Source organism: Lipophrys pholis (assembly GCF_963383615.2).
Source record: "Lipophrys pholis genome assembly, chromosome: 11".
Taxonomy (NCBI): domain Eukaryota; kingdom Metazoa; phylum Chordata; class Actinopteri; order Blenniiformes; family Blenniidae; genus Lipophrys; species Lipophrys pholis.
In genome coordinates, this window is record NC_137631.1 from 1,276,109 (window position 1) to 1,288,362 (window position 12,254).

General features: G+C 44.2%; 2 protein-coding genes across 3 annotated transcripts; one reads left to right on the forward strand and one right to left on the reverse strand.

Annotated features, from left to right (window-relative positions):
* Positions 1-667: 667 nt before the first annotated feature.
* Positions 668-8,204, reverse strand: sh3gl3b (SH3-domain GRB2-like 3b). 2 transcript variants are annotated; one of them, XM_080475780.1, is made up of 10 exons: positions 8,047-8,204; positions 6,712-6,780; positions 6,557-6,629; positions 5,523-5,666; positions 5,288-5,421; positions 4,265-4,423; positions 4,076-4,179; positions 3,729-3,853; positions 3,378-3,422; positions 668-1,510 (listed from the first exon to the last, which is right to left on the reverse strand). In XM_080475780.1, the coding sequence occupies exons 1-10, from the start codon at positions 8,089-8,091 to the stop codon at positions 1,302-1,304; spliced, it is 1,107 nt and encodes a 368-aa protein (XP_080331906.1). In that variant the 5' UTR covers positions 8,092-8,204; the 3' UTR covers positions 668-1,301. The 2 variants fall into 2 exon arrangements, with proteins under 2 accessions (XP_080331906.1, XP_080331907.1); XM_080475781.1 differs by having other exon boundaries at positions 714-1,510; positions 6,712-6,866; positions 8,047-8,201.
* Positions 8,205-8,561: 357 nt separating this feature from the next.
* Positions 8,562-12,159, forward strand: commd9 (COMM domain containing 9). Its single transcript, XM_080474969.1, has 6 exons — positions 8,562-8,636; positions 8,956-9,072; positions 9,888-10,027; positions 10,308-10,342; positions 11,329-11,432; positions 11,744-12,159. Exons 1-6 carry the CDS (start codon positions 8,583-8,585, stop codon positions 11,879-11,881), a joined length of 588 nt encoding a protein of 195 aa, XP_080331095.1. The 5' UTR covers positions 8,562-8,582; the 3' UTR covers positions 11,882-12,159.
* Positions 12,160-12,254: the final 95 nt, after the last annotated feature.

A 12,254-nucleotide genomic window follows, 5' to 3' on the forward strand; every position in this document is an offset into this window, starting at 1 on the left:
AAACGAAGCGTCTCTTCAACACAGACATTATTGGTTCGCAGCTGAATCAAGTTTAATCTGAGAAAACAGGAGGACGTTTGTGGCAATTCTCCAACAATCAAACACGGCAGAGCAACTGTGATTGTATTCAACCTCGCAGCGTGGCAACACACACACACACACACACACACACACACACACACACACACACACACACACACACACACACACACACACACACACACACACACGTGTGTTCACACATTATCAAGCATTAGCGGTGTAAAAGTAGCAGATTAAATTTGCGTTTTGCTTATTTTAACTATTTTTTGTGCTGAACTAGTTTGTCTTCACTCTAAAGTGTACCTGCTTTCTATTAAAGGGACAGTCCATGTTTACAGGCTGATTGTGTGTGTGTGTGTGTGTGTGTGTGTGTGTGTGTGTGTGTGTGTGTGTGTGTGTGTGTGTGTGTGTGTGTGTGTGTGTGTTCTCATGAATCTACACTAAAGCTTTAATATACAGGAACGGCTTCATGGTTCTTCAATATTTGACACATTTAGTGTAGTTGGTGTAGTTTGTGTGTTTTTGGTTATTTTGTTCACTGTTGGTGATTCTGTGGATCAACTTGTGGTTTCCTGCCTTTTTTGTGCCTTAAGATTCAATGTGTATTAATTTCAGATTTCTTTATGTAAAAAAAGTGACAGTGCTTGTTGTGTAAGGAGTTGATTTTTTTTGTCCATTTGTGAGAATTAAATAATTATTTTTGTTATGATGCGACAGTCTGACCTCTTGAAGTCGCAGTAAACACAATATTATGAAGTGAATACTAAAACAAATGTTCCTTTTGGATCATTTCTGTAGCTTTGTTTAATTCTGTGTTTCATTTCGCAGTATGTTTTCTTTACTTTTGGTTCTGTTGTGTCCCACTGCCGTTGTGTTTGGTAGTTGTCCGCCACCCACAGGTTTATTTCAGGTGTGATTCCATAAACTTCTGACTAATGTTGAATGAAAACTTGGACATTTTGCAGAAGAAGTGACAGATTCTCATTTGGACGTAAACTGGGCAGCAGAGGAGCTGGAACCGACACCAGCACATCGTCTGCAGAGAAAGACAAGCTGCTGATGTCATTCACTGATTCTCACGTGTCGTTTTTTGAAGCTGAAGCTTTGTTTCGTTTCTACCATTTTCTGTGAGGAAACTCAATCTGAAGGCACGGCGACCCTGTGAGCAGCTACATGGCCGGACGTCCCCTCCTCTCCTCCATCCTGTGGGAAAAGTGCAAATAAGAAGCAGGGGATCGGTGCGCGCGCCATGCTTGTCGTCACGGTAACGGCAGCGGGACCAGCACGTCCGTGTAGCTGACGGGGACGAGGCCCGAGCGGCCGCCCAGCTCGCCCTCGAACCAGTTGGAGTCGACCCGACCGGAGAGCATGACGACGTCTCCCTGGCTGAAGCTCAGCTCGCCCTCTCTGCTCGGGTGGAACGAGAACAGCGCCCGGCAACACGGCCGGTCCAGGGCCAGGCCGCCCGCTGCGACGGAACAAAACACAGATGTACACTAGATGTACACTAGATATACACTAGATAGACACTAAATATACACTAGATATACACTAGATAGACACTAGATCTACACTAGATATACACTAGATATACACTAGATAGACACTAGATCTACACTAGATCTACACTAGATATAAACTAGATGTACACTAGATATAGACTAGATCTACACTAGATAGACACTAGGTAGACACTAAATATACACTAGATATACACTAGATATACACTAGATAGACACTAGATCTACACTAGATCTACACTAGATATAAACTAGATGTACACTAGATATAGACTAGATCTACACTAGATAGACACTAGGTAGACACTAGATAGACACTAGATCTACACTAGATCTACACTAGATATACATTAGATATACACTAGATATACACTAGATCTACACTAGATCTACACTAGATATACACTAGATAGACACTAAATATACACTAGATATACACTAGATATACACTAGATAGACACTAGATCTACACTAGATCTACACTAGATATAAACTAGATGTACACTAGATATAGACTAGATCTACACTAGATAGACACTAGGTAGACACTAGATAGACACTAGATCTACACTAGATCTACACTAGATATACATTAGATATACACTAGATATACACTAGATCTACACTAGATCTACACTAGATATACACTAGATAGACACTAAATATACACTAGATATACACTAGATATACACTAGATAGACACTAGATCTACACTAGATCTACACTAGATATAAACTAGATGTACACTAGATATAGACTAGATCTACACTAGATAGACACTAGGTAGACACTAGATAGACACTAGATCTACACTAGATCTACACTAGATATACATTAGATATACACTAGATATACACTAGATCTACACTAGATCTACACTAGATATACATTAGATATACACTAGATCTACACTAGATCTACACAAGATATAAACTAGATCTACACTAGATCTACACTAGATATAAACTAGATCTACACTAGATATAAACTAGATCTACACTAGATATACACTAGATATACACTAGATATAAACTAGATCTACACTAGATATAAACTAGATCTACACTAGATCTACACTAGATATAAACTAGATCTACACTAGATCTACACTAGATATAAACTAGATCTACACTAGATCTACACTAGATATAAACTAGATCTATACTAGATATACACTAGATATAAACTAGATCTACACTAGATATACACTAGGTATACACTAGATACACACTAGATATACACTAAATAGACACTAGATATACACTAGATGTACACTAGATCTACACTAGATCTACACTAGATCTACACTAGGTATACACTAGATATACACTAGATATACACATCAGTGAACAATAGCTACAGCATGTGTTTGAACAGAAATATCCGATGAAAAAATAGAAAAGAATAAAAATTTATATTTCAATTGTCATTAACATTGAAAATTTAAATGAGTGTGTATAAATAGATATAGATAGATATTATATAGTATATATGTGTGTGTATGTATATATGTATATACTATATAAAATCTATCTCTATTTATATACACACACAAACAGATATATCAAATAAAAAAAATATTTTTAGTTTTTACATAGATTGTCAATTTTAAAAAATCCTAACGAAATAGATAGATAGATAGATAGATAGATAGATAGATAGATAGATAGATAGATAGATAGATAGATAGATAGATAGATAGATAGATAGATAGATAGATAGATAGATAGATAGATAGATAGATAGATAGATAGATAGATGGATGGATGGATGGATGGATGGATGGATGGATGGATAGATAGATATTTTTCTTACTGTGACTGAGACTGGAACTGTATGGTAACACTGTCTGCTGCTCCTCTGTGTACACACACACACACACACACACACACACACACACACACACACACACACACACACACACACACACACACACATAAATAAAGTTCAGTCAGTCGTTCTCTACATTTTAGGATTTCAGGAGGAAGGCGGAGCAGCATGTGTAGAGGGGCTATTGAAGGGTTCACAGTTCATACTCATAATGCCTCATTGGAAATGACACGAAGCTGAAATGTAATGTATTTTTGTAGTTGAGGTTCTGTAGAGAAATGTTGGGACGAGTAGACGACAGTAGAAGTGAGTAGAAGTGAGTAGAAGTGAGAGAACCTGGAGGCGGAGCAGCAGTGATTGTGGGTCGGTGGTAAAACGAGATGCTGCCACTGTGGTCGCTTCGCACTCGGATCTTCTTGGGTCTGAAACGTCGCGCGGGTCTGTTACTGGCAGCAGTCAGCCTGTCACCACACACACACACACACACACACACACACACACACACACACACACACACACACACACACACACACACACACACACACACACACACACACACACACACACACACACACACACACACACACACACACACACACACACACACACACACCGTGTGGATGAGAGAGTCTGGCGGGGCGGGTGCAGACTGAAGCGGGCTGTACGGAGGAGGCGGGGCTCACCTGGCCTGCAGGTTCCCCTGCAGACTGAGCAGCGTGCGGTGGGCGGTGCGGTGGAAGTCGAGCAGCGCCGCCACCAGAGCGGCCAGGCGTCTGAGCTGATCCACCTGAAGGGGAACCAAGCCTCAGTGAAGGAGGGCGGGGCTCGGGTGTAATCTGGCCTGCGGGGGGCGCTGGCGTGTTCACACTCACGTCGTTGTGCAGCAGCAGGAACATGCTCTGCTCGGCCAGCTCCTTGGAGCTCATGAACTTCTCCCCGGCCAGTCGGATCTCCTCCGCAGGAAGCTTCTCTCGCCGCCGCCGCTTGTAGTCGAAATCCAGCCGGCGTCCGTTGACCTTCTTCAGCTGGAACTGAGGAGAGAAAGTCACACTTCATGTTAGAGTTCAGAGTGAAGCGCCGAACGGAAGTCAGTAACACAGAACTGAAGCACGTAAACATCTCTGTGGTGGAACTGAATGTTACAGTGACTCGTCGCTGCCACCTGCTGCACACAGGCGGTAACACTGAAATCTGACAGGCTGCAGCTTTAAAGACTCAACATGGAGAGAAAAATCAGTTTTCATCTGATTTTTCAGATTTTAGCTCATTTGATTAAAAACAGACTGAAGAAACGTTTGAGTCTCATCTTCCTCCTCCTGTGTCTCCTCCTCCTGCGTCTCCTCCTCCTCCTCTTCCCCACCCCTCCTCTTCCCCACTCCTCCTGCGTCTTTTCCTCCTCCTCCTCCTCTTCCTCGTCTCCTCCGCCTCATCTTCCTCCTCCTCCTGCGTCTCCTCCTCCTGCATCTCCTCCTCCTCCTCTTCCTCGTCTCCTCCGCCTCCTCTTTCTCCTCCTCCTGCGTCTCCTCATTCCTCCTGCTCCTCTTCCTCCTCCTCCTGCGTCTCCTCCTCCTGCGTCTCCTCCTCCTCCTCTTCCTCCTCCTCCTGCGTCTCCTCCTCCTGCGTCTCCTCCTCCTCCTCTTCCCCACTCCTCCTCCTCCTGCGCGTCTTTTCCTCCTCCTCCTCCTCCTCCTCCTCTTCCTCGTCTCCTCCACCTCATCTTCCTCCTCCTCCTGCATCTCCTCCTCCTCGTCCTCCTCCTCACCCTGATCTCCTTCAGCTCTGTCTCCTCCGCCTTCTCTTCCTCCTCCTCCTGCATCTCCTCCTCCTCGTCCTCCTCCCCCTCTTCCTCGTCTCCTCCGCCTCCTCTTCCTCCCCCTCCTCGTCCTCCTCCTCACCCTGATCTCCTTCAGCTCTGTCTTCTCCAGCTCCTGCAGAGGATCCAGGAAGCAGCGAGTGACGTCCACGTCCAGGAGCTCACGGGCACGAGAAACGTCCTGCAGAGCTCCGCCCACCAAGAGCAGGGCCGCGCCTGCGGTGGGGGGCGGGGTTAAAGTTACCACAGTAATCAACGCTTAGGCTTAAAGAGTACTCAGTAAAGTACTGAGCTGGTTTGCGGTGACGGCGTCGTACCGAACTCGGAAGCGTCTCCGAGCTGCTGACCGTAGTGCGCCATCATGTCTCCCAGCATGCCCTCTGTCTGCGGGTATCCCGAGCCCGGGCCCTGCCCTCGGATCCTGGACACGGTGCTGAGCATGCTCAGTTTGGCTCTGTAAGCTGCACAAGCACACGCCGTTAGCATTAGCCGAGGCTACTGTTAAACTAAACTATCTTAACTTCTTTCATTACTGCATAAATCTGTCAGGAAGTGCTAACGTCCATATTAGGGACGTCCCGATCACACTTTCTGGTCCCCGATACTGATACGATTTTTCAGAAATGAGTATCGGCCGATACCGATACTTTCCCGATACGATACTTACATTGCTTTTGCAAAGATACTCAATAGTGTGCTCTGGTGCTCCACCTCTCGGGACTGTGATGAAGCTCTGGTGCTCCACCTCTCGGGACTGTGGTGAAGCTCTGGTGCTCCACCTCTCGGGACTGTGGTGAAGCTCTGGTGCTCCACCTCTCGGGACTGTGGTGAAGCTCTGGTGCTCCACCTCTCGGGACTGTGGTGAAGCAAATAGTCCAACTGGCCTCTGGACTTGTTTGGTTATCAACCTTAAACTCCCTCCAGACTGCTGGTTGATCCTCTCAATGGCTTCAGGCTGCTTATGCAGGTCGTACACGGGGCTCGCTTTACGGCAGCTGACGTGAAATTTTATTTTATTTTTTTTAGATCTGCAGGATGATCGGCTGGATTTGCCGGTTCCCGATCACTCACAAATCACCGATATCGGCCCCGATCCGATATCTACCTTTCTGATCGGGACATCCCTCGTCCAGATTATAGAGCATCTTCCTCCGCTAACATCCAGATTATAGAGCATCTTCCTCCTCTAACGTTCAGATTATAGAGCATCTTCCTCCTCCAACGTCCAGATTATAGAGCATTTTCCTCACGAACACCCAGAAGTGATGGAGGTATCTGTGTGTGTGTGTGTGTGTGTGTGTGTGTGTGTGTGTGTGTGTGTGTGTGTGTGTGTGTGTGTGTGTGTGTGTACCGGGGTTGGGCTGCAGGAACTCGGTGGTTCTGGACAGCAGCTCGCCGAGCAGACTCTGGATCGCAGCGACGCTCTGATGGACACACAGATCAGAGACGTGAGTTGGGACGAGAGGGGAGCAGAAGTTCTGGGCCTGCAGGTGGCGCTCCGCTCACCTTCTCCATCCGCAGGAAGTCCAGGTCCAGCTTGGTGCCCTCGGCCCCCATCAGCCGCTCGTTCAGCAGCTGCGAACACACAAACTGTCGTCGTCAAACCATCTGCAGCTGATCGGAGCAGATTTATCTTCATTCTGGAGCCCAGATTAACGTCACTAAAGGAGAAGAACAGTGGAGCTGATGACAAGTCACACGTGACAACAAAGGATGCAAAATGAATAAAAAAAGAGGCAGAGATGCACACAAAAATATAAAAAAAAACTACTTTACATCCAGTAACGTAAGATACTTAAGATGACTTTAATATTATAAGAAAAATTGCAAGATGACTGAAAACAATCAAGGTTGTACAGCGTCAGATGAAAACAGCTCCAAATGTACAAAACAACAATCTGGAGGATCAAAATACGTAAAAAGAAACGGCTGAACAGAATATGCACACTCGCTATAAGAAAATGTGTTGGTTTAAAATGAAGAAATGTGACCAAACTGATGAAAAATCCCCACAAACAGACATTAAATCACAAATAATGTTTGTGTAATAACGAAAAAATGACAAAGAAAAAGAAAACTGACGAGTTTAACACACAAAAAAGTCGTTTATTCGTCATCTTTATTTAACAAACAACCAAAAATAGTTTGTTAGATTAAACATGATGAAAAACAAAATGACAGAAAAGAGACAAAACAATAAAAAACTAAAAGGAAACAAAAATGTATATTAAATATTTGAAAAAAACTAAAAAAAATTAAATTCTCCAAAAAGTTTGAGATGAAGGATTTACTGCTCTGAGGTCAGAGCAAAATAAGAAAATAAAAACAGACACGGAATGTGCAGATTTAAATGTGAGAGTTTGCTAAAAGTTCTACATTTTAAAACAAGCTTTGTCAACTCTCTCCCAGAACTTCAAATCAACACATAAAGTATTCAAGTAAAACGCCTCAGGCCTGTATTCAAAGTAAAAGTACTGATTTACTTAGTTTGTTTCTGTGAGCTTGTGTGTGATTGGATCATGTAATCATGGATCTGTTAGCAGCAGTTACTCTTAATGAGGCAAGTAACGAGGATAAAAGTCATGTGAGTAAAAGACATCAAATTGTTATTATCGAGGATGAAGGAGGGATGAAGGGATAATGGAGGATGGTGGAGGATAATGGAGGATGATGGAGGGATGATGGAGGATGGTGGAGGAGGAAGACTAAACAGCAGGCCTCTTGTCGCAGTAAACCGGTGAGGAAGCACCGAGTTCCTCTTCCTCCGCTAAAAACACTCCGCTGTGAACCAGCTCGACCGGACTCGGCCCGGCTCGGCCCGGTTCGGCTCGGCTCGCTCACCTGGCTGGCTTTATGCAGCTGCTTCTTCATCCCGGACACCGACATCTTCACCGCCTGCGGATCAGCGGAGCAGCCGCGGGGCACCGAGATCCTTCATGTCGCTTCAGAAGCTCCGTGTCTGTCAGAGACTCTCTGCTGCCCTGCCCCCCCCCCCCCCCCAGCCTCCAGGAGCGGGTTCGAAACCGCAGCTGGACACAGCACCAGATAACTTTATTCTTATTTTCATGATTAAAAAAGCTTTTACTCCAGACTGACAGGTTTAAACCAATATTAGTAATAATGATATTTTTTGTTTGCTTTAATTTAATTTAACTCTGTTCTAATGACGTCATACTTTATATTTCTATAACTTATTTGAACAACTGCCCCGTGATATCATGACATCACTGTTTTGGTAAAAAAAAATTATTTAGAAAAAGATGAAAAGTTGACAAACGAAATACCAAAAATATTTGTTATTACATTGTTTAGTGCCGACTACATTTCCCATGAGCATTAGCGGCAACTTTGTGTCACGTGACTCGTCACACGGCAACATGGCCGCGTCCCTTTCCAGCGAAGATTTCTCTCATTTGCAGCTTCTTTTAAAGGTAATTGAGTTCATATCAGACGTTTTACTGCTCGACTCACACGTTAAAGCTCCTCCTGCGGTTTTTTAGCGTCATGAAAAACACTGATAAATCAACATTAATGACGGTTTGTTGTTCTGCTGCAGTCAGTTCGTCATTCTGATGCTTTTTAAGATGCTTTACCTGAAGCCAAGTAAATAACAAGGCAGTCAGTGAAACTATCGTTCTTCAGTTCAGTTTCATTCATAAGACGGTGACGAAAAACAAGCATTAGCGTCTGAACATTGTCATTGTTGTTGATGTCTGTTGTTGTTGACTGTGAGCTGGTTTTGTGTTTCAGGCTCCGTCTAAAGATGCTGTGAGAGACATTTGTGTTCAAAGTCACAAAGGAACGAGTCGCCGGCTGGCTGAGAGCACCGCGGCCTCCCTGAGCATCCCTGTGGCCCAGGCTGCACAGGTAAACAAACAAACAAACAAACAAACAAACAAACAAACAAAGAAACAAAGACTGAGCATCCCTGCAGTCCAGTGTACTACGACACTGGACAATTATTGATCCTGAAGAGAAACTCTGGGTTGAACGAACAAGTTGATAACAGTGTCGTTGTACGGAAAACCAGAGTTAATCCTGAAGTTACCTGGATAAGAGAAAACCAGAGTTAATCCTGAAGTTCCCTGGATAAGAGAAAACCATTTAATCCTGAAGTTACCTGGATAAGAGAAAACTAGAGTTAAACCTGAAGTTACCTGGATAAGAGAAAACCAGAGTTAATCCTGGTTACCTAGATAAGAGAAAACCAGTTAATCCTGAAGTTACCTGGATAAGAGAAAACTAGAGTTAAACCTGAAGTTACCTAGATAAGAGAAAACTAGAGTTAAACCTGAAGTTACCTAGATAAGAGAAAACCTGAGTTAATCCTGAAGTTACCTGGATAAGAGAAAACTAGAGTTAAACCTGAAGTTACCTGGATAAGAGAAAACCAGAGTTAATCCTGAAGTTACCTGGATAAGAGAAAACTAGAGTTAAACCTGAAGTTACCTGGATAAGAGAAAACTAGAGTTAAACCTGAAGTTACCTGGATAAGAGAAAACCAGAGTTAATCCTGAAGTTACCTGGATAAGAGAAAACTAGAGTTAAACCTGAAGTTACCTAGATAAGAGAAAACCAGAGTTAATCCTGAAGTTACCTGGATAAGAGGGAATCCAGGGTGGTAGTTTGGCCTCTGGCTCCACAGGTTAACAGAAGGTTCCTCTGCTTGTTTCCCCCTCCAGCTGCTCCAGTCGCTCTACACTCTGTCTCACCACGTCTTGTTCCACAACCTCAGCAGCCCCGATCAGATCCTGGCCATTTTCCCCGAGTCCTTCCACTGCAGCCTGAGGAAGATGATCACCAAGATCCTGCTGGAGAACAGGTGGGAGCTGCCAGAACCTCCTGGTAGAGAACAGACCCAGAACCTCCTGGTAAAGCACAGACCCAGAACCTCCTGGTAGAGAACAGACCCAGAACCTCCTGGTAGAGAACAGACCCAGAACCTCCTGGTAGAGCACAGACCCAGAACCTCCTGGTAGAGAACAGACCCAGAACCTCCTGGTAGAGAACAGGCCCAGAACTCCCAGCACACTCAGATTGAATGTAAACCCATTAGAACCTTTTCCAAATGCAGTGAAAATAGTTTCTCTTGTCTTTTCCAGTCCAACATGGCGGACAGAAGCTCTCAGTGATCAGAGTGAGTATCAGAGGAAGATCACAGTCAGGTCTCTGTTTATGTTGGAACCAGGATTAAAATGGGATTAAAGTCTGATTGACACCAGCTTCTAACATGATAGAAACATGTTTCTAACATGTCCCTAACGTGTCTCTGGCATGTTTCTAACGTGTTTTTAACATGTCTCTAACATGTCTCTAACGTGTTTTTAACGTGTTTTTAACATGTCTCTAACACGTCTCTAACGTGTCTCCAACGTGTTTCTAATGTGTCTCTAACGTGTCTCTAACATGTCTCTAACGTGTCTCTAATGTGTTTCTAATGTGTCTCTAACTTGTCTCTAACATGTCTCTAACGTGTCTCTAACATGTTTCTAACATGTCCCTAATGTGTCTCTGGCATGTCTCTAACGTGTTTCTAACATGTCTCTAACGTGTCTCTGGCATGTCTCCAACGTGTTTCTAACGTGTCTCTAACGTGTCTCTAACATGTCTCTAACGTGTCTCTAATGTGTTTCTAACGTGTCTCTAACTTGTCTCTAACGTGTCTCTAACGTGTCTCTAATGTGTTTCTAACGTGTCTCTAACTTGTCTCTAACATGTCTCTAACGTGTCTCTAACATGTCTCTAACATGTCCCTAATGTGTCTCTGGCATGTCTCTAACGTGTTTCTAACGTGTCTCTAACATGTCTCTAACGTGTCTCTGGCATGTCTCTAACACGTCTCTAACGTGTCTCCAACGTGTTTCTAACGTGTCTCTAACGTGTCTCTAACATGTCTCTAACGTGTCTCTAATGTGTTTCTAACGTGTCTCTAACTTGTCTCTAACATGTCTCTAACGTGTCTCTAACATGTCTCTAACATGTTTCTAACATGTCCCTAATGTGTCTCTGGCATGTCTCTAACGTGTTTCTAACGTGTCTCTAACATGTCTCTAACGTGTCTCTGGCATGTCTCTAACGTGTTTCTAACGTGTCTCTAACGTGTCTCTGGCATGTGCGGTGCAGTTTCCCTCCCTCAGCTGACCGACCTGGACTGGAGGGTGGACATGGTGACCAGCTCAGACTCGCTCAGCCGGATGGCGGTGCCGACCTGCCTGGTCCAGCTGAAGGTGAGTCGCACCTCAACACCTGAGTCATAAACAAGAAGTCCAAATGAAATCTGAAGTTTCAAGATAAAATGTGAGATAAATCTATTAAAACTCCTGAAAGTGTTTCTGAGTGAATGAATGTCTGAAGGGAGAACGTGATCGGAGACGAGCGTCCTGTTATGCTAGAGCGTTTTGCTGAGTCAGCATTAGAAATTCAGCCACACACACACACACACACACACACACACACACACACACACACACACACACACACACACACACACACACACACACACACACACACACTGACTCTGTAAACCGGTGTCATTCAGATGGAGGATCCGTGTCCGTCGGCGGACCACGAGGCGGTTTCCACGGTGACGGTGGAGCTGAGCAGGGGGTCTCTGGACACCATCTTGGACGGTCTGGGACGAATCAGGGACCAGCTGTCTGTGGTGGCTGGGAAGTGAATGCTGATTGGCTGAGCTGACGAAGAGTGTCTGAACGAGGGATTATGATCCTCTTCGTTCCCCAGAGAAACAAGGCGACTCGTCCGTTTCTTCATGATGTTTGGCTGCAGGTTGTCGCCTCCTGAAATCCGACGCCGTCTTTCAGGCATTTCTCATCTTTTCATCTCTTTGTGTCGAATATATATAAAGATATTAAAGACTCGCAGCCTTGAATGTTTGAATAACTGCAGTGTCACAGTTTCTAATAATATGAGATTAAAGTTGTTTTTTTTTGCAGCAGTGAGTGTTTATTCTTCAAGGATTAAATCTCCGATCATTTATACTTCAGTCGCCCTTCAAACTACAGTTTTTCTTCACTTCAAGTATTTAAAAA

Coding starts and splice junctions, on each gene's coding strand:
- commd9 (XM_080474969.1), top strand. CDS start 8,583: ATGGCCGCGTCCCTTTCCAGCGAAGATTTCTCTCATTTGCAGCTTCTT. Junction 9,073..9,887: donor CTGTGGCCCAGGCTGCACAG/GTAAACAAACAA, acceptor TTCCCCCTCCAG/CTGCTCCAGTCGCTCTACAC. Junction 10,343..11,328: donor AGAAGCTCTCAGTGATCAGA/GTGAGTATCAGA, acceptor TGTGCGGTGCAG/TTTCCCTCCCTCAGCTGACC.
- sh3gl3b (XM_080475780.1), bottom strand. CDS start 8,091: ATGTCGGTGTCCGGGATGAAGAAGCAGCTGCATAAAGCCAGCCAG. Junction 6,630..6,711: donor ACTTCCTGCGGATGGAGAAG/GTGAGCGGAGCG, acceptor TGTGTCCATCAG/AGCGTCGCTGCGATCCAGAG. Junction 1,511..3,377: donor CAGTTCCAGTCTCAGTCACA/GTAAGAAAAATA, acceptor GTTCCGTCGCAG/CGGGCGGCCTGGCCCTGGAC.